The sequence below is a fragment of the Octopus sinensis genome, linkage group LG8 (genome assembly GCF_006345805.1).
Source record: "Octopus sinensis linkage group LG8, ASM634580v1, whole genome shotgun sequence".
Classification (NCBI taxonomy): Eukaryota; Metazoa; Mollusca; class Cephalopoda; order Octopoda; family Octopodidae; genus Octopus; species Octopus sinensis.
Window position 1 is genome coordinate 13,779,170 of NC_043004.1, and position 22,690 is coordinate 13,801,859.

The following is a 22,690-nucleotide window of genomic DNA, read 5'->3' on the forward strand; positions in this document are numbered from 1 at the left end:
GACCGGGAGTTGTGTGTGTTTATTGAGCGAAAACAGCTAAAGCTCCAAGAAGCTCCGGCAGGAGGTGGTGGCGACTCCTGTTGTACCCATTCGCCCCAACTTTCTCTCACTCTTTCTTCCTGTTTCTTGTCCCCGACTTCCTACGCAACCGCTGAGCCTGGATGCGCATTCATCCATTCGCCGATGCTCTCGGTGTCGGGGGTTGACCTGCTTTCTCTTCTGTGGGTCTTACGAATAGCAAAGGACCACGTTTCGGACTTCTCCCATCTTGCGAACTCTGGGACGAAGACCGTTCGCTCAACAGCAACAGCAAGCAGCAACATCAGCAACTAGTATTAAACTGGTACTTAATTTATCAACCCCGAAAGGATCAAAGGCAAAGTCGACTTCGGTCGCATCTGAACTCAGAACGTAGCGGCAGACGAAATACCAATTTCTTTACTACCCACAAGGGACAAAACACAGAGAAGACAAACAAGGACAGACAAACGGATTAAGTCGATTATATCGACTCCAGTGCGTAACTGGTATTTATTTAATCGACCCCGAAAGAATGAAAGGCAAAGTCGACCTCGGCGGAATTTGAACTCAGAACGTAACGGCAGACGAAATACCGCTAAGCATTTCGCCCGGCGTGTTTACGTTTCTGCCACCTCGCCGCCTTAAATCTCAATGATATTCCTTTCAACTCTAGACACAAGGCTCGCAATTTTGGGGGAGGGGGCCAGTCGATTCGATCGCCCCTCAGTACACAACTGGTACTTAAATTATCGACTCCGAAAGGATGAAAGGCAAAGTCAACCTCGGTCACATCTGAATTCAGAACGTAAAGACAGACGAAATATCGCCAAACATTTCGCCCGGCATGCTAACGTTTCTGCCAGCTCGCCGCCTTATATCTTAATAATATTGAATTATAAAGAGTAAGATTTTTAAAATATACTTTGAATGGCTATGGGGCCCAGTAGAATAAAATAGGCGATCAAAGCGATCCATAGGCAAAAAATTGTTGAAAACGACTGGACTAAACACTTCAAAGTGGTGCCCCAGTTTGGCCATAATCCAAAATTTGAAAGGAGTAACGGATAAAAAATACAAGTTCATAATTATTATTTTCTGAATCTAATTAAATGATTCCGTAATTTTGTATAAAGAAAAGAGAAATGAAACAAACTCGTTCAGAAACTCATTAATCGGTAGAGCAACGGAGAAAATATCAAATGAAATTCAGTTATGTCCCTTACACATTTTGAATTCAAAAAGGTGAAGGTTAATTTTGCCCGTCAGCGTTTTCAAAACTCTACACGTAAAATAAATTCGTTCCGTTGCTGCGTACAACAGTTTTTGTTATATTCTTGGTTGATATAAAATTACTATTAGCGAAATACGAAGTATTGATTTAATAAGTTCAAAAACTACATAGATTATTGAAACTAATTTTTAAAACACATTTATAGTTATATAATCAAAATTAAATATTCTATAAATTATCATAAACAATATTTCATAAAGCTTTATCTTCGACACGCATGTTTTTTTATTTTAATTTTTACACAATTATTACATTTTAAGTTTTCGTACGTTAGCAGAAAAAAAAAAAAATACTACTTCCGGTTACTTGTTACTTCCGTCGAAATTTTCAAATCTTAATTTGTAACAATGTCAGGTACTGCCGGAGATTGGTGTTTAATAGAAAGTGATCCGGGAGTATTTACTGAACTGATTCGAGGATTCGGTAAGTGGTGCTTTGGAAACCGTCTCTGTAAAATCAAAAACGCGACGACTTATTCAATATCCATGCTCAAAGTTTTTCATTTATGCTGATACATGTGTAGTAAATACTACAGCACCTCCCCCTCTCTCTCTCATACATTCACTTTCTTTCTCTGCTTCTATGTTTTTCTTCCTTTCTCCCAATTTCACATCTGTGTAAATAGCACATATAAATACCGTATGAATAGTATGTATGTGTGTATATATATATATATATGTATGTATATATACACGCGTACATTTTGCTTAATCATGTTACATTCATCCGTTGTCTGTCCTTAATTCCTTATTAACAACAGCATATGTCTTAATTCTCATTTGAGAGCGGTTTTTCACTGTACTAACAGAAGATTCCTCAAAACTATCGCGTGAAGACCTAACTAGACTACCGAATGTGTTACTATCGTTGTTACCCCCCAAATGTTTTTGATTCGCAACATAGGTATTAATTCTTTATCTATGTCTCTGTATATAGCGCCGTTTGTGAAAACTGCTGTCTCATCCGAACGTATTTTCTTTTGTTTCTCTCTCTCTCTCTCTCTCTCCATCTGCCGTGTCGATAGCATTCTGCTGTCACCCTCATTCGCTGGTTCTTATTCTTTTTAAATTTAATTTACCAACCCCCCACTTACATTACAGGATGTTTTTTCAAGTGCTTCTACGTGGTCACCTAACTTTCTAAACATAGCAGTCAAATGACCCCCAAGCAATTTCCTCACCGTTTTGTAAAAGGACGGCAGGCAATTGTTTAACAGGAAAAATTAAAATAATAATATTGGTTTCAAATTTTGGCCCCAGGCCAGCTAGTTCAGTGAAGGGGACTAGTCGATTGCATCGACCCCAGTGTTCGACTGGTACTTATTTTTCTACCCTAATAAAATAAGATGAAGTCGACCTCGACGGAATTTGAACTCAGAACGTAACGCCGGACGAAATGTCGCTAAGCATCTTTCCCGACGTGCTCACGATTCTTCCTACACGCCACCTTAATAATAATAAATATATACGATCAAACGTCTGCCCGATACGGGTTGTCTTAGGGCCAAACAACCCATGTGTTATTACCTGACTCCGCACAGTTTCCACCCACCACAGCTATATAATCTGATGAGGCCTGGTTCGACATTCATGACAGTAAAATTGAGTGCTCATCCCGAAGCCCTTTCATCGATATTTACACAGATATTCAATGAATCATGTTGCACCTTCTGGTGCTATCTTTAAGACAACCGACGTAGTCAATGACGGACTTTCTAACGCAGGGGTTCCTAACCTTGTTTTGCTTGTGGACCCCTTGAGAAATATCTTATCAAATGTGGACCCCATATATGCACATATAAATTTTTGGAATAAAATATTTGCTTGTAGGTTAGTAAAATCTAACAATGAAACAATTTCGTTATATTCATAACATAAATTCCAAATACAAATCTTGACAATTTCAATAAACACAGGTACGTCTAGTAAACAAAGTTTATATACGGACCCACAAATTACAATTTTTTACTCGTGAATCCCTGTTGGGAACCCCTGTTCTAACGCAATGTTTCTTAACCATTTTTGTCCCACTTCGATTTAATTGAGAAGACAAGGACAAATTTTGTCTTTTGAGTCATTAAAGACCATGCTGGGACCACTACCTTGAAGAATTTTTGGTTAGGCGCAGGAGTGGCTGTGTGGTAAGTAGCTTGCTTACCAACCACATGGTCCTGGGTTCAGTTGCACTGTGTGGCACCTTGGGCAAGTGTCTTCTACTATAGCCTTGGGCTGACCAAAACCTTGTAAGTGGATTTGGTAGACGGAAACTGTCGTGTATATATATGTGTGTGTTTGTCCCCCCAACATCGCTTGACAACCGATGGCGGTGTGTTTACGTCCCCGTAACTTAGCGGTTCAGCAAAAGAGACTGATAAAATAAGTACTAGGCTTACAAAGAATAAGTCCTGGGGTCGATTTGCTTGGGGTTATTAACATTTTGAAAACTTTTTTTTTGAGCAAAATCCTAATCTCCTATACAAAAAACAAATTTTTTTTTGAGCAAAATCTTAATCTCCTATATTAAAAACAGAAATTTTAGGAAAAAAATAAACAATGCTGGAGGGATAAAGTTTCTTAATATGCTCATCACAAATATGAATTTCTAAATTAAAAAAAAAAGGTCATTTCAAATGAAAGTGAGCTATAATTTTATAATTCATACTGAAGTTTTACCTGGTGTTTATGTGTGTGCAAAAGAAGTTATTTGTACATACCTTTCTGGATTCCAAAAGAAGTAAAACTTGTGGTCCCCAGCCGTGATTGTTAAGCTCCAAACAACTCTGCACATGTATCTGTTGTATTGAATGCCCAAAAGAAACATTTATGAAAATTTACTCATAAATAAGTTATGTTTACAATTATCTATATAAATTAGTGTCAAACTTTGTATAAAATGAAATTAAATCCACTGTTTTTAATTTTTAATTTTTTTTTTTTACACAAAAATTGGCAAAAATCGCCATTTCTAAATTACCACTACTCCCACCCCTTCATTTTTAACTTTTTTCACTTTTCTTTTTTTTTTTTTTTTTTTTTAAAATAGGCGGAAAAATATGGAGATTATGATTCTGAAAACAAATTCTTTTTGTTAAGAATTTTTTTTTCTAAATATGCAGAAAAATACAGACATCATGATTCGGACAAAAATTTCAAAACATTTCTGTACTTAGGATTAGTGTTGGGGAAAAAAGTCAAAATTGAAGAAGTTGAGGGGGCGAAAAATTTCACAATGCCGATTTTTGGCAATTTTCCAGAATCTCCGTATCCGAAAACGGGTATTTTTGGCCCCAAAAATAAACAAATTTGGGGGGATGGGGGTGGAAGTCTTTCTGTCCAGGTTCAGTCTCAGATCATGTTAGAACAGTTTTGTGACAACATTAACAAAAAAAAAAAAAGTCAGAATTAGCAAAATAGTTGATTACAGGTGGAAGCTGTGAAAATTGTGATAATAAAACAAATATCTTCCTCACCTCCACCAAAAATTAATTTCTCTTCCAAAGAGAGAGTGGCATTATCTCTTTCTGTCACATTTTCATTAGAATGTATCAAGACACTCGGTCGTCACAAAACTGTTAAAACTTTTCAAACATTGAGTGTTTCTTAAAGAAAAATTAAAAGTTTAAAAAAAAAAAAGAAAATTCCCAGATTCTTAATCTCTATTTTTCTACATGGATTAAAAACAAAAAATATGTTTTTAAAGTTAAAAATTAGGAAATTGGGGTGGTGTGGTGATGTGGAAATAAAAATTTTGAAAACATGGTTTTTGGGCAAAATCATATTCTCCTATATCAGAAACATAGAAATCTGAAAAAAAAAAAAAAAAAAAACGGAAACGGGTGGTGTACACATTCTTTACCTCTGCTGAAGACACTTGCCTAAGGTGCTACACAGGATTAAAATAGGAGCCTTGTGTTTGGGAGTAAAATTTCTTACCACACTGCCACACCTTCGCATATATAATCATCATCATTGTTTAACGTCCGCTTTCCATGCTAGCATAGGTTGGACGATTTTGACTGAGGGCTGGTGAACCAGATGGCTGCACCAGGCTCCCGTCTTGATCTGACAGAGTTTCCACAGCTGGATGCCCTTCCTAACGCCAATCACTCCGAGAGTGTAGTGGGTGTTTTTTACATGCCACCGGCACGGGCCAGTCAGGCGGTACTGGCAATGAACTCGCTTGAATCTTTTTACACATGCCACCAGTACAGGTGCCAGTAAGGCGACGTTGGTAACGATCACGCTCGAATGGTGCCCTTTTACGTGCCACAGCACGGTGGCCAGTCAGGCGGTACTGGCAATGACCTTGCTCGAATCTTTTTACATATGCCACCGGCACAGGTGCCAGTAAGGCGACATTGGTAATGATCACGCTCGAATGGTGCCCTTTTATGTGCCACCAGCATGGAAGCCAGTTGGCTGCTCTGGCAATGATCACACTCGGATGGTGCTCCTGGCACCCTACTAGCACGGACACAAGTGCCAGTAAGGCGACGCTGGTAACGATCACACTCGAATGGTGCCCTTTTATGTACCACTGGCACGGAAGCCGGTTAGCCACTCTGCCAAACCATCACATTTGTATGGTGCTCTTTGCATCCCGCTAGCTTGGGTGCCTGTTATCAAATTTGATTTTGATTTCATTTGCCTCAACAGGTCTTCGCAAGCAGAGTTTAGTGACCAAAGAAGGAAAAGGTACGCATAAGCGGGCTGGTTACTCTCCTGGCATAGACCACAGGTTATGGTCTTATTTGGTTTATATATATATATATACATATATATATAAGGCCAAAGAGCTATATATATTATATGTAGAATTATATTATATGTAGAAAAATACAAACTGGGACAAGAACGTAAAACATTTAGAAGACGATACAAAAAACACGGACGGGACATTCAAAGCCTTCAATCTTCAGTCAAGAACCAGATCATCCTAGCAATTTCGGCTGATTAATCTTGAGATCGCGTCGATCCGGCCAGCCCCAAGGAATAACTAAGCTACGAGCATTAGATTTCTTGGAAAAAGGATCGAATGTATACGAAACAGGGACAGAAAAATGGACAATGCCACACGAATATAAAATACAAAAAACAATAATAGTAAAAACAGGTCAAAAACAGTGGGTGTCTTACGACTAATAGACAGTACAACTTAGTTTAGCTGGCGTATTTTGGGGAAAAAATGCCTTATTCGGCAGACGAAGACAGCGATGTTCTCATCATCGTTTAACATCCGCTTTCCATGCTGGCATGAGTTGGACAGTTTCTATCTGATCAGGCAGTTTCTACAGCTGGATGTCCTTCCTAATGCCAACCACTCCAAGAGTGTAGTGGGTGCTTTTACGTGCCACCAGTATGAGGGCCAGTCAGGTGGTTCTGGCAACAACCATGCTGAAAAGGTGTTTTTTACATGTTACCTGCACGGGAGCCAGTCTGGCAGCACTGGCAACGACCACGCTCGAATGTTGTTTTTTACGTGCCGGTAAGTAGACGCTGGCAACGATCACGCTTGAATAGTGCTTTTCACATGTTACTGGCATGGGAGCCAATCTGTGGCCCTGGCAATGATCACGCTCTGATGGTGCTTTTAACATTCCACTGGCACGGGTGCCAGTCAGGCAGTACGGTCATTGGCCACGTCAGCGAATTTGATTTTGATTGTGATTTCACTTGCCTCAGCGCATAAGTAGGCTGGTTACACAGGTTATGGTCTTACTTGGTTTGCTGGGTCTTCCCAAGCACAGCATATTTCCAAAGGTCTCAGTGAGAGAGAGATATTTGAATTGCTAATTCTAATCACTTGTTATTTCCTTTTCATTCTGAAGTATCCTACACACACCATCAAAATATTGATATGCTTCCTTTTGAGAAACACTACAGGATCGCCCCTTGTCCTGCTACTAGCTGACAAATCTTTGAATCCCACCTACCATCTTAAAAAAAAAACACTCCAAATTAAGTGATTCCAAGTTTCTTACATGTAAGGAAAAGTAGAAGGAACGTGGGTAGAATGCTTTGATCATGGGTCTGGTCTATTAACTCCTGCCAGCCACCAACACCACCAGTTTTCCCCTCTTAAGCTACGCAAGTGCAGATTCTGCTCACTTTTATTTACAAAGACATGGATGTGCATTTAAAAATCTCACTTTGTAACCATGTGATTTCCGGTTCAGTCGTACTACACGGCACCTTGGGAAAGTGTCTTCTACTGTAGCTCTAGACAAACCAGTGCCTTGTGAATGAATTTGCTGGACAGAAAATCTGTGGATGCTTGTATGTGTATATATGTATGTATGCATGTGTGTATATATTTGTGTGTGTGTGTGTATATATATATATATATATATATATATAGGCAATTACGCGCATAAAGAAATTAAATATAACAGCTTGCATTTGATATACAAATATATATATTTATATATATACTAGCAGTAGAAATTTTTAGAGAGTTACTTCCCTTATATAATAGCGAAAAAATGCATTAAAATGGAAAAAAAACGATGGTAAATTTTTTTTTAAATCGTAGACTCATGTAGACGCTTTCTTAGCCATTTCTGTTTTGGTGTCTTCAAGTCATGAAGTCGTTGTTCTAAAAGAACTCTGGTCTCCTTGACAACGCATTACGACGTTGATTTCCTTGCACTCCCTTCCCCACAGGTGCAGGTGTGAGCGTGGACACCAACTCCGCCGCCATCGACAGACGAAAAATTATGCATTAAAATGGAATAAAAAATGATGTTAAATTATTTTTAAAATCGTCGACTCATCGTAGACGCGCGCTAATACTCAGACGGGCTCGATATGAATCACGACTATAAGCTACCCGAATTTGGTTAAACTGCACCGCAAAATGTGGGAGTAGTTGGGAATCTAAATCGAAGGGGACAGACACTCACACAACTACAGTTTTATATATATAGATATACATAGCGCAGTAGTGGTGAGATGTGACAGCAAAGAAAAGCATACATTCACTCTCTGCATGCAATTAGACTCGGAAAGTTCGTGAGGAACCCATTGACCCAATTTGCTGACTTTTCCGATAGCACACAGGTCTCAATGAATGGTTGAATGACCAAATCCAAGCTTCTCTGCTAGTTCCTCAACAGTTACGATGAGATTTTGTTCCACCAGGGTTTTCAGGATGTCCTTGTCGAGTTCTACAGATCTTTCATGATGAGGCTCGTCTTCTAGGCTGTTCCAATATAGGTTTGAAAAAAATAGCTGTTAAAATCGAAATGCACTCTTCAAAACTTGCACTATGAATAAGGACAAGATAAAATTACTACCTGCTTTTATAGCAAGTTAATATAAGTAGTTTATCCCATTCCCCTCTGACTTTTAGTTCAAGCTGTTGAAAAAACCGCATTATTATATATATATACATACATACATACATACATACATACATACATATACACACACACTCTCACACACATGCACACATTTATATTCTGTTATTGTTTTATATGTTTCAGCCTTGAGGTTGTGGCCATGCTGGATCATGTGTGTGTGTGTGTGTGTGTGTCTATCTGTCTGTCTGTCTGTATGTATATATGTATATGTATGTGTGTGAACAATAATATTTTCAACAGATGTGTTGCAAATGTATCTGATTGTTCTCAAGCTTCAATACTGTGTGTGTGTGTGTGTGTGTGTGTATGTATGTATGTGTATGTTTGTGTGTATGTATGTGTGTGTGTGTATGTATGTATGTATGAGTGTATGTTTACTTTATTACTAACACAAGCCACTACGGTTATTTAATGTAGTCTTCCTCAAATCACTATCTCTGGCTATTTACTCTCTTCCAAGAACATTTTCACTCACACTTATGTGTTAGCTTCCCATACATTTTACTCATGTATCTATCAGCGTGATAGAGAGAAACAAATATTACATCTAGTTTCACTTTATTCGTTGCCCACTGTGTGTGTGCGTTTGCGTGTGGTGTAAACCAGACTAAGAAAAGCATTTGACACACACACCAGAATGTGAGTTTTCTGTAAATTTTGCTTAATTGGAGTTTAAATTTTAAAAACTGGACCTGGCATGACGCGATGCATTGTACTCTCAAAAATGCTAGGTAAATTGTAATTGAAGAAATGCTATATTGTAGATTTGTATAACTCCCAAAGGGAGGCAGATAAAATCTGCCTTTTATAATAAGAGATATATACATACAGGCCCAGGTGTGGCTGTGTGGTAAGAAGCTTGCTTCCCAACCACACAGTTCTGGGTTCAGTCCCACTACATATCACCTTGGACAAGTGTCTTCCACTATATCCTCAGGCCAACCAAAGCCTTGTGAGTGGATTTGGTAGACGGAAACTGAAAGAAGCCTGTCGTATATATATATACATATATATATATATGTGTGTGTGTGTGTTTGTCCTCCCCCACTATCGCTTGACAACCGATGCTGGTGTGTTTATGTCTCCGTAACTTAGCAGTTCCACAAAAGAGACCGATATAATAAATACTAGGCTTACATAGAATAATTCCTGGGGTCGATTTGTCCGACTAAAAACCCCTCAATGCAGTACTCCAGCATGGTTGCAGTCAAATGACTGAAACAAATAAAAGAATATATATATATAAACATGTAAGCAGAAAGAAAACAAAGATTGAAGATACAGTTCTATATTTAAGAGATGAGGAATTATTTACATTATTTACATTTGACGGGCATATGACATAATGGTTAAGAGCGTGGGCTACTAACTCCAAGATTCCATGTTCGATTCCAGACAGTGACCTAAATAATAATAGTAAAAAAAATAATGATAATAATATCGAAAAAATACCCTAGGAATGAGAACCGAGGTTTAAAATTTCCCCAAAACACCTGATGAAGGCTGGAGGGTATATCAGCTGAAACATTTTAACAAGTAACAAGATGAGGACAAATATCCGTCAAATGTAAATAATGTAAATTAAGATTGAAGATTTTCAGACGATGAATATTCAGGTATAAATATATAGACATTTACATTAATAGATCAAATTTACGCAGAATACAAATGAGAGAAAATTAAAGGGGATGAGATATGGTGTTATAAGTCCAACACCTGTTTTTGGGAGCTCAGAGATCCATCACAATGTTCGTAGATGTAGTTCACCACAGTATGCAGGCCCTAATGGAAGCAAATAAACATTGGGTAAAATGAGCCTTCATCGTCAGGGTAGATAAAAAAATCTTACCTTTCAGATCATGATACAGAGAGGTTTAAAGGCGGAATTGGTCCCTCATAAAGACTTCGGTGCCTAAGTCCAAATAATTTGAGTGCTAAGTGTTTTCTATACCAAGAACCTCCAAGTCAAAGTGGCAAGCTGGCAGAAACGTTAGCACGCTGGGCGAACTGCTTAGCGGTATTTTGTCTGTCTTTACGCTCGGAGTTCAAATTCCACTGAGGTCAACTTTGCCTTTCATCCTTTCGGGGTAGATAAATTAAGTATCAGTTGCATACTGGGGTCGATCTAATCGACTGGCCCTCTCTCTAAAACTTTTGGGCCTTGTGTCTAGAGTAGAAAAGAATCTCCAAATCTCATCTGTTGACTATATATGTGTATGTATGTATGTATGTATGTATGACGTAAAGGAATAGGGATCTGGAATCCAGGCAGGTCCACTTTATTAGTACTCTGATATAATTCAGGCTAATGATAGGAAATATACAGAATTGTTTAGTATATGTTTGTGTTTGTCACATCCCACTTGGAAACTAGTTTTGTTTTGTTTACATCCCTGCAACCTAGTGGTTCAGCAAAAAGTGACTGACAGAATGAGTACCAGACTTCAAAAAAAAAAATTAATTACTGTGATTGATTTGTTCGACTAGCCCTTCAGGGTGATGTCCCACGTGGTTGCAGAGTTAGCTTCTTAACCACACAGCCTTGCCTTTGCCTCTCTATATACATATGTATGTATGTATATATATATGTGTGTGTGTGAGTGTATATATATATATATAATATATATGTAAGTTTTCAAAGTTTCTCTTCTAAGTAGAGACAAAGTATATTTGGAACAGTGAACTTATGAAAGGCACTGACTATGTTGCTTAGATCTGATCCAGAGTTAAAAACAATAGCCACTGTGGTCTCTCATTGTTCAATATAATCCACCGATAGAGTTAAGGAGTATCTGAAATAATGTTTCTGTGAATGGCACTTAGTTACTTAACCAACCACTCTAGATAATAGGGCTCCGCTGGAGCTAAACAACAGCTGCAATTATATCGGTATTGTTTCTCTGTTCTCCCTCTTGGACCATGGTTCTCAGTCATTTTTTTCACTATGGATCCCTCTGATTACTATCTTATTCTGGTGGACCCTCAGATCCATTCAGTGTTTAACCCTTTAGCATTTAAACTGACTATATTCGTCCTCAAATATTCTATCTGTTTTGTGTTTAAACTAGATAAATCCAGCCTCCCACACCTTACCCTACAATGTCATTCTAGAAATAAACAATCACATCATTGAAATTTTGAAGCTACATGTTAATATATAATTAATTCAAAACAATGTGAATAAATAAGCATTGTATTTGACAGTATAATCTGAATGCTAGAGTGAAAAACTAGTTTTATAGATGCTTCTTTTAAAATTAGACTAAACAGGACAGGAGGAGATCTGTAGGATGGAGAGCCACTGAAGAGGTCACCGGATGTGTGACAAAAGATTTCACACTAAGGACACTAAAATAGGAACAACGAAGTCTTTCAAAATTCCTATTCTGTTGTTCAGACATTTAACTTGTGTAGATTGGACTAAATAAAACATTAGGAGAAGAAACCTGTTTCTTGCAATGAATACATCTAAATCAAAATTTTATATGGGCCCTTAAAATACTACTGTTGACCCCCATTTTACTATTTTGCTTGCAAGGACACCCTGCCAGATTTTATATGGACCTCGGTTGAGAACCACCACTCTAAGCAGTCAAAGTATATTTGGAATAATCGATCAATGAAGGGTTGCTAATCTATGGCATTGAGCTGGCCTAGGGCTAAACAACCACCATTATGATATCCCATTTTGTTGTTTAGTCCCCTATCTAGAGTGAAGGTTATAGAAGGATGGCTCTGTAAATGAAATTTGTCATTCAGCTGACTAACTATGTAGCATAGGGCTAACCTGGATGTGTGGAGGCATGTGACTTAGTGGTTAGGGTGCTGGACTTATGATTGTAAGATTGTGGTTTCAATTCCTGGACTGGACGATATGCATTGTGTTCTTGAGCAAAACACTTCATTTCACATTTCTCCACTCCACTCAGCTGGCAAATATGAGTAATCTTGGGATGAACTGCCGTCCCATCTAGGTGAGGAATATATGCACCATGGAGACCGGGAAGCTGGCCCTTATGAGTCGGCATGACTCGAGGAGGTACCTTTACCTTTTTAACCTACACTTAAACAACTGTTGTGATGTAATCTTTCTTTAAACAAAACAGCAAAGTTATGGGGATGTAAACAAACCAACACCAGTTGTCAGCATAGGAGAAACGAACACACATATACATATGATGGGGTTCCACACAGTTTCCATCTAATGAATTCACTCACAAGATGAGGGACATCAGCAGAAGACACATGCCAAAGGTGCTGTGCAGTGGCACTGTACCTAGAACCAGGTATAATCTTTCACTAAATAGAATCATGGTACCATTGAAAGAATGGATCTGTACATGGTACCTACTCATTGACTGACTCTCAGCATCTCATAGGGCTGATCTGGTATTAACCCTTTAGTATTTAGATTACTCTTTCAGGCCCCACCCCGACTGGCTCCTGTGCTGGTAGCAAGTAAAAAGCAGTCTGAATGTGACTGATGCTAGGCCTGCCTGAGTGGTTCCTGTGCCAGTGGCACGTAAAAAGCACCTACAACACTCTTGGAGTGGTTACCGTTAGAAAGGGCATCCAGATCAGATTGGATCCTGGTGTGGCTTCTTGGCTTGCTTGTCAAACTGTCCAACCCATGCCAGCATGGAAAATGAACATTAAATGATGATGATTTATTTCCAGTGTTTTGAATTAATCATGCATTATCTTATAGCTTCAAGATTTTGGAAAGGTATCCATCTGTAAAAACCATGCCAAAACTGACCTTGCCTGCACTAGTGCCACATAAAAAGCACGCACTCAACTCTGTAGGGTGGTTGGTGTTAGGAATGGCATCCAGCTGTAAAAACCTTGATGCCTGGGGTAGTCTTCTACCTGGCTGGCTCCTGTCAAACCATCCAACCCATTCCAGCATGGAAGGTGGGCATTAAACAATAATGATGATGATGATTGTTTATTTTCCAAATGACATTGTAGGGTTGGTGTGAGAGGCCAGATCTGGCCAGTTTGAACATAAAATAAGTAGAATATTTGGGGCCAGATATGGCCTGTTTAAATGCCAATAACACGAGCCATCTAACCCTGATGACTACTCTTTTATCACTCTCAGATCAAACCACATTAACCCTTTAGTACTTAAACCAGCCATTTCTGGCCTGAACATTCTACCTGTTTTCTGTTCAAACTAACCAGATCCAGCCTCTCACACCTACCCAACAGTGTCATTCTAAAAATCAACAATCGTATCAATGAAATCTTGAGGTTATGAAATGATGCATGAATGTTTGAAAACATTTGACCTGGCTCAGTGGTTAGTGCTTCAGGCTCACAATCATGAGGTAGTGAGTTCAATTCCCGGACCGGAATGTGTGTTGTGTCTTTGAGTAAAGACACTTTATTTCACATTGCTCCAGTTCACTCAGCTGTAGAAATGAGTTGTGATGTCACTGGTGCTAAACTGTATCGGTCTTTGCCTTTCCTTTGGATAACATTGGTGGCATGGAGAGAGGAGGCTGGTATGCATTAGCGACTGCTGGCCTTCCATAAAAACAACCTTGATCGCACTTGTGCCTCAGAGGGTAACTTTCTAGATGCAATCCACAGTCATTCATGACCAAAGGGGTTCTTTTCCCTTTATATTTGACTGAATAAACTAAATGTTAAAGGATTAAGGTGACAATTTTAAATGATCTAACTTGTTAATGTTGTCATTATTAAGTTGATAGGACAGTCTTGATTGTATTGATCTTTGATTAAAAGGTGATCAAGCTATGAGCATCCCACTTATTTTATCTTTGGGTGTGTCTAAGATTACATTAATTGTGTCAATTCTTTTCCATATCACAAAGATACAACCTGAGGGATACTATGTCTAGCAGGTAGTGGTGGATTTATAAGGGCTAACTGTCTCAGGCCCGCTTTCCAAAACCACCCCCACCAATATAATATAATGATTAAATATTAGTTTCACTTAAAATAAATTTTTTTTTATATATATTAAAATTTTCCTCTGTATGACATTTTCATACCATGGATCGCTACATACAGGCCTAATCTCCCACGCCCCCCCACCCCGCCCCCACCCTTATTTTTGACATTATTTTCTTGTTTTTTTGCTTTTTTTTCAGATTATATTTTCTCACTAAAGATCCAATATACCATGGAGAATTCAGATACCTGGGGCTCAGAAAAGAGATGCTTCTAAAGAAAGGAATGAAAAGATACTGTTGTATTGACAAAGATAGAAGGCCTTATAAAGGCAAAAGTTTTTGTCTACTTTGGAAATGGACATCATGGCAGCTTATGGTGAAGAACCAGCATGATATATCCCTTTTGAAATACCTGCACTTGAGAGTCCCTATGCAGAAAACGAGAGAAGCCTTGGTGGGTCATCACATTCTGCACACACTTCAGATATGGACAATGCAATTTAAGACTTTGGAAGGAAAAAAACTTGCACAAACTGTAAAGTTCCTGTTAGATAGTACATGGTCAGCTAGAGCTGGTGCTACTGAAGCCCTCTTGGATGGATACAACTGCATCATGTGAACCTGATCCAGCCATGTGGGTTTTCTGTTAGAGATATGTTTGTTCCTTTTTTGGTTAAAACTATTTATGGCATGACAAAATATGCCTTTGCTTCTCAGATTTTCCATCAATCAAGCTGATGTCAACTGATGTAAAATAGGCATTGCTATTTTATCAGGAATTTCATATTTTACACTAGCATGGCATTGTTAAGCTGAATTTGAAAATGTGGACCTCTACTTGCTGTCAAAGGGTCACAGCTCTTTGTTGCACTGTTATGTTCAGCCAAGATGACAGGTTTTCCTGTGAAAATGGTTCTAATGACTGAAAAAAAAAAGCAAGGCAAAAAGTAACCCTCAATAAGAAACCTGATGTCATAGATTCTTCTATGCTTGGAATGTTAGCTTTTGTAAGTCCAGTGAAATAAGAAATACAGAGCTGAAGTATTGTACTTTGTTGTAACCAGGATGGTTGTTTTAACTGAGAGAGGCCTGGGATTTAGAGACAGTGAAGAGCTCGCAAGATCCAAGCATATGGAACTTGTTGGACAGTTTATTCCACTTTAAATGATTCATCATAAACAATCTGGCAATTGTGAAAATGGTAAACAATCCTACTTACTGCCAAGCAGTCTATTAAGAAATTATTATATTGATGGCAAAATACTGTCACAGAATTTAAAACAGAAGATCTGGCTCTTGTTAACCATCTAACAATCATTGCCAGATGTAAGAATGTTTTAACTTTCAGACTGAGTGACACAAAGTATTGACATCTCTGTTATAATTTCTAGAAAACAAAAGTATTAATTGAGAAGAATACAGAGGACAGTCCTTGGGGGAATGTGAGCAACAATTTTCATTGTTTGTTGGATGGGCAACTGACTCTTGCTGTATTTAAACTGTTAGTTGTGGTGGCATCTTACAAAATTCATATATATATATACTTTTTTTACCTGCATCGATATGCTGTAATGAAGACCAGAAGAACATAGAAGCAGAATAACTGTGAAGTCCTTGTTAGCAAGAGTTGATGCTACTGAAGTTCTCTTGGATGGATACAACTGCATTCAAAATACTTTCAGAGATACTGAAAGTGACTTGGAGCAAACACCTGAAATGAGGTGTAAAGCTGGAAGTAACTTAATTTTTGTGCAGGTCACCAATTCATCTAAAGCCTTTCAAGGAACTGACATTGATATGAAGAAAATGGTGGATCCAGTTGTTTCGTCAGGATAAATTTGAAATCATTTCAAGATGATTGTAAAGCATTGAAACTTGAAGTCATGTGGCAGCAGAGACTATATAAAGCAACTCCTGACAGACCAAGGAGGGGAGGAACAAACATTTATGATGTGAATCCCTCATCACTCGGTCTAAGAGGTAGTTGATCCTTTTCTCCAGAGAAAATTCAGATATAGAACTTTCAGAGCCATTTATATAGTTTTACAAGAATGCAATGTGGAACCAGTTAGTGTTTGAAATTATAAACTTATGCAATCTATCTGATTTTTTTTTTTTCTGGTGCATTCGAACCCATAAGGCTGTTTACCCAGTTTCTTTGGTACATGTGACTGAGATCCCTGCTCTCCCCTTAATTTGTACACCAGTCCATTGCAGGTTCAAAGCCAGCAATGTTGAGAGGAGTTGATTACATTGACCCTGGTATTTGACTTGAACTTTGTTTTATCGACAGCGAAAGGATGAAAGACACAGTTGATCATAGCGAGATTTGAACTCAGAATGTAAAGAGCTAAAAGAAACTCTGCTAAGCACATTGTCCTATATGCTAATAATTCTGCCAGCGTGCTGATCCTAATAATATTTGCAGATAAGAAATGGTCCAATTGTCCAGTTCATAGCATTATCCAAGCTCAGATGTTTCATTCCATCTCAACTGACAATTTTACCCGATGATAACAGGCTTGCTGGTACTTTACCAACACTTTTTGCAACTCTTATGATATATTCATGCATGATGGTCTCTAGTTCTTCACAGAAAATATCACTCAGCAAATTGGTACCGATAAAGAATTACTTGAATTCCATGACTTACTAATGACTGTTGAACTACGTACTTTGTGCCCATTGGATGTAGAGAACAGTGTCCTGAAGATGATGCAGTTTGAAGAATTCCTTAAAGATTTTTTCAGATGCCATGTTTTGGAAAAAGAACAAAAAAGGTTTTTCTAGATACTGCTGTGTAGGACATAGAATTGTAAGTTGGTAAAAATTACTGTACTTAGCTGAGATAAACCTTTGCATTGACAGATGGATTTAATCTTTCTGTATTGATTGATAACGTGTTAACTTTTTGTTTAACATTTATATATCTATGCATATTTATATTTGAATTTATATATAGCAGCTTCTCTATGCATGTATAACTTTTTCAGTTCTAATTCAATACAATAAATGGACCATGATATATAGATTTGGTGATTTGCTGTGTATTCTAATTTCTTAGTAAGAGTGGTCTACCAAAAACGATGTCCCTCAGACCTGACAAGGCTTAAATCCAGTCTGATCAGTAAATCGAATGCTTGTTCAGTCTCTCTCTCTCTCTTCCCTGCCTTAGCTAAAAATTTATTTGTAAATCCAGAACAAAAGTTTGTTATTGATACAAGAAAAGTTAGTGTTGAGTAGCCTAATGTAAAAATATACATGGTATCATTCAAACTATTCTGTTGGCTCAGAAACTTTACAAGGTTGAATGTTCTCGAGTAAATATCCTTTGGAGGAACCCCTTTTCAGCTGCTTGTATTAACAATCGTCTTCAGAAGGCTCGTCAAGCCAAGTGAAAGTATAGTTGTGGCCGATGTCGGTCTCGTGTAACTGGCACATAAAAAGCACCCGTTACACTCTTGGAGTGGTTGGCACTAGCAAGGGCATCCAGCTGTAGAACATGGTTTCTACAAATCAGATTGGAACCTGGTGCAGCTCTCCAGCTTACCAGTTTCAGTCAACCTGTCCAACCCATGCCAGCATGGAGGAGAGATGCTAAATGGTGAGGATGATGATTCTTTGAGTCATTACCCAACATTCGTGACCATAGGTGATGACAGGCACAGAAACCGAATTGAAAATACTGTAATTTACACACTTTTTTTTGCAAAAGTAAAAATAAACTTTAGTGTGTGCGTAAATTACATGAGTAGGTTGTTTCCAGAATCTTTTTTTAGAATTTTTCCGTTGAAAAAAGACATACATTTTGTATGCATGTATACATATACAGCTATTGTCTGCTCACAAATTGTGAAATAATCCTCTGATTATTTCTGGTTAGTCTCACACAGTTATGTGAAGACACACAAACACACAGTCTCATACACTTACCTACACATACAAACATTTAAACACAGTCTCATGCAGTTACACGTACGCGCGCACATACACACACACACACTCACAGATGCTAGCAGGCAATCAGCGTCATATTTTTCATTTACTTATTTTTATTGGAATGCTAACTTAGGGGGCAGAGGAGGGTATGGTGACTGAGTAAAGCAGACAGACCTCCTCAAAGGAAGGGGAGGGTATATTGAGTGAGCAAAACATTTTATTTATCTGGAAGACAACACAAGCACTTTGTAATTTTAATAGCTTTTAATGTGATACCTTTAAATAGAAATTATTTTTATTTAATGAAAATTTAATAAAATCTAACCATAAGTGAAATTGTGGTAAATTGAAAACCTTTTTCCCTGGCCATATCGGTAATTTTGAAAACTTTTGGGTGTGAATTTTACATACTCTTTTACTCTTTTACTTGTTTTAGTCATTTTGACTGCGGCCATGCTGGAGCACCACCTTTAGTCGAGCAAATTCAACCCCGGGACTTATTCTTTGTAAGCCCAGTACTTATTCTATCGGTCTCTTTTGCCGAACCGCTAAGTGACGGGGACGTAAACACACCAGCATCGGTTGTCAAGCAATGCTAGGGGGACAAACACAGACACACAAATATATATACACATATATACAACAGACTTCATTCAGTGTCCGTCTACCAAATCCACTCACAAGGCTTTGGTCGGCCTGAGGCTATAGTAGAAGGCACTTGCCCAAGATGCCACGCAGTGGGACTGAACCTGGAACCATGTGGTTGGTTAGCAAGCTACTTGCCACTCACTCTTTACTCTTTTACTTGTTTCAGTCATTTGACTGTGACCATGTTGGAGCATTGCCTTTAGTTGAGCCAATCGACCCCAGGACTTATTCTTTGTAAGCGTAGTACATATTCTATCAGGCTCTTTTGCCAAACCGCTAAGTTACAGGGACGTAAACACACCAGCATAACTACAGTACCCTACCAATACAGGGTTATTTTACCTGACTACGTACCCAATGTTATTGTACCTAGTCATTCCTGGCATCCTACGTGTTGATGTGCCTAAATTCTAAGGTGTGCTATGCACCTGTGCTGGTGGCATGTGAAAGCACCTATTACACTCTGAGTGGTTGGCGTTAGGAAGGGTATCCAGCATGCCAGCCCAGTCAAACCGTCCAACCTGTGCCAGCATGGACAACAGTCATTGAATAATGATGATGATGATGTGTGTGTATGTATGCAACTGGATTTTGCACAGTTTCCATCTACGAAGGTATGCTGAAAAGTTACTGGCTTTAGGTTAAATAAAATACAGTAGGATCAGTAATTATGATTTTATGCAACATATTTCCCTCTCAGATTCAGATTTTATTACAGCAGTCCTTCAGGTTTTCTAAGCCCTGTAAAAGAACTCCAACCAAACCTTTCGCTACACCCTTAAAACCAGGAACTTTTCAGCACCCTCGCGTATCAAATTCACTCATGAGGCATTGGTTGGCCTGGGACTGTAACAAAAGACACTTGCCCAAGATGCCAGACAGTGGAACTGAACCTGAAACCTCATGGTTATAAAGCAAGCTGTTTTAACCACACTGCCATGCCTGCACCTTATAAAAGACAAACTATTGAGATGACATTAATCCTCCTTATTAATTATATTTTTTTCTTTTCACAGGTGTCAAAGGAATTCAGGTGGAAGAGATATGGAGCTTAGATTCTGACAGTTTCAAAAATTTAAAGTAAGGAAGTTTTGTTGTTTTCAAATTTGTTGCTTAACCCTTTAGCATTTAAATCGGTTGTATCTGGTCAAAATATTTTACCTGTTTTATGTACAAACCAGCCAGATCTGATCTCTCACACCTACCATACAATGTCATTCTAAAAATAAAATCTCAAAGCTACAAGATAATACATGATTAATTTAAAACAATGTGAATGCTAAACTCTGCTTGCGAAGACCTGTTGAGGCAAGTGAAATCAAAATCAAATTCGATGACTGGCATTCGTGCTAGTGGAGCGCTAAGAGCACCATCCAAACATGATCGTTGTCAGAGCAGCTAATTGGCTTCCGTGCTGATGGCATGTAGAAAGCACCATTCATGCGTGATTGTTACCAGTGTCGCCTTACTGGCACGTGAAAAAACATTCGAGCGAGGTCATTGCCAGTGCCGCTGGACTGGCTCCTATGCAGGTGGCACGTAAAAAACACCATTTGAGCGTGGCCGTTGCCAGTATTGCCTAACTGGCCCTCATGCCAGTGGCAAGTGAAACCACCCACTACACTCTCATAGTGGTTGGTGTTAGGAAGGGCATCCAGCTGTAGAAACCTTGCCAGATCAGACTCGAGCCTGGTGCAGCCATCTGGTTTGCCAGTCCTCAGTCAAATTGTCCAACCCATGCTAGCATGGAAAGCGGAAGTTAAACGATGATGATGATGATGTGAATGAATAAGGATTACATTTGACAGAAAAATCTGAATGCTAAAGGGTTAATCTTTTAGCATTCAAACTGGCCATATGCAGCCCAAATATGCTACCTGTTTTATTTTCTAACCAGCCAGATCCAGCCTGTCACACCCTTCAATGTCATTATAAAATTTTCAATCACATCATCGAAATTTTGAAGCCATGAAATGATGTGTGATTAATTAAAAACAATATGAATTAAAGAGCATTAAGTTTGACAAAATAATCTGAATATTAAAAGGTTAATGCCTTTTGATACTGATCTCTCTGTAATCCTCTCTGGTTTTATGATATAAAACGTTTTATTTTAAAGCATTTGCGTTTCAGTGTGTGTCTAGCATGACTATGCTACCAATTATTATTCTCCTTGGAGCCATTTCCCCTGCTACCCACCCTGCATTCTCAGCATAATCCCATACCACATTATTTGAACAATAAGATGTGTTTTCTGTACCTGTGAAACTCGACGTCACCATATCGTGGTTCACCTAACACGGTTTCTTACTTCGGCTTACGTCGATTCCTCCGTGGTGTTGTTTTGCATTTATAATAAAATAAATATATACAAATTATAAAAACAATGAAAAAAAAATATACAGTATAGTACTGTTTCTACTTCTTGGATGGATTTTCACCTATTGCAGAGGGTTTGGGGACGAGTCTAGGATATTTACCCCCACGGACAATAACCCTTTCCACTAAGGACAATTACCCCTGAGGACAACAGATGATGATTTAAAGCTTCTTAATATATTGGATAGGGGGTAATTAACCAAGTGGTAGTTGTTGGGGGGAATTGTCCTGATATGTTTGGGACATAACACCCGTGATAGTTGAAGGATTACTGTAATGCAACTCTAAATTTAAATTTCATATTGACTGCTCTTTTCTTTTGTTTGTACATCTAGCTGTATATGTACATACATACATATGCGCTCATACATACATACATACATACATACATACATGCATGCATGGTGGTTGTCTGCGCCTTATGCAGAGTCTGACCGCCTCTTGTACTTAGATTTATCAAGGCGTCTGATGCAGCTTTTTAAACTGGGCAAAGTTTTTGGAAAAGACACCCACATAAATTGCATATCTGCTTTGGACCACCAAGAGCTGCAGTTAAGTCTTCATCTTTGTGGATCTTAAAATGTCTTTTGAAGCCTCCGTTAGATTTGCAGTCCTTATGGCATATATACATGCATGCATGGGCACACACACACACTCTCTCTCTCTCTCTCTCTCTCTCAAAATATGAAAACACAAATAATGGCATTAAGAATAATGGAATGATGTCTTTCTAGATGTGGTTTGACATCATCTTAATTATAGAAGAATCCATTATGGGAACTGTTGCTCTAGAGAAAGTAGCTGAAAACTTACTCAGTCTTTTAGACCTAATAGTGATGTTCTTATATGTCTGGACTATTATAAAGTCAGATTTCATATCTCCCAGCATTTCATTCCAAGCTGTGTTATTAAATGTTCATCTGTTGCAGACCTGTCCATGGACTTATTTTTCTATTCAAATGGGTACCTGAGACAGAACCAGATGGCTCCATTGTACGAGACAATCGACTGAACCAAATATTCTTTGCTAAACAAGTAAGTTTAATTTCTCACACCCACACACACACACAATATGGGTGTATGTATATATGTTTATATTTATGCATGTCTCTATACATATGTATGTAT

At 38.4% G+C, this 22,690-nt stretch overlaps 1 protein-coding gene and 1 long non-coding RNA gene across 4 annotated transcripts in view; one reads left to right on the forward strand and one right to left on the reverse strand.

The window, feature by feature from the left end:
- Positions 1–1,519: 1,519 nt before the first annotated feature.
- LOC118764494 lies at positions 1,520–4,208 on the reverse strand. The gene is made up of 2 exons (XR_005000306.1): positions 4,026–4,208; positions 1,520–1,760 (listed from the first exon to the last, which is right to left on the reverse strand). It is a non-coding gene; the product is annotated as an uncharacterized LOC118764494 (long non-coding RNA).
- LOC115214967 (ubiquitin carboxyl-terminal hydrolase isozyme L5) overlaps positions 1,600–22,690 on the forward strand; it is a 35,465-nt gene continuing 14,374 nt past the window's right edge. For all 3 annotated transcript variants that reach the window (XM_036505259.1, XM_029784064.2, XM_036505260.1), the window contains exons 1-3: positions 1,600–1,735; positions 20,200–20,263; positions 22,492–22,597. In XM_036505259.1, coding sequence (XP_036361152.1) covers positions 1,660–1,735; positions 20,200–20,263; positions 22,492–22,597 — 246 coding nt within the window. In that variant the 5' untranslated portion in view covers positions 1,600–1,659. The remainder of the gene's footprint in view (positions 1,736–20,199; positions 20,264–22,491; positions 22,598–22,690) is intronic.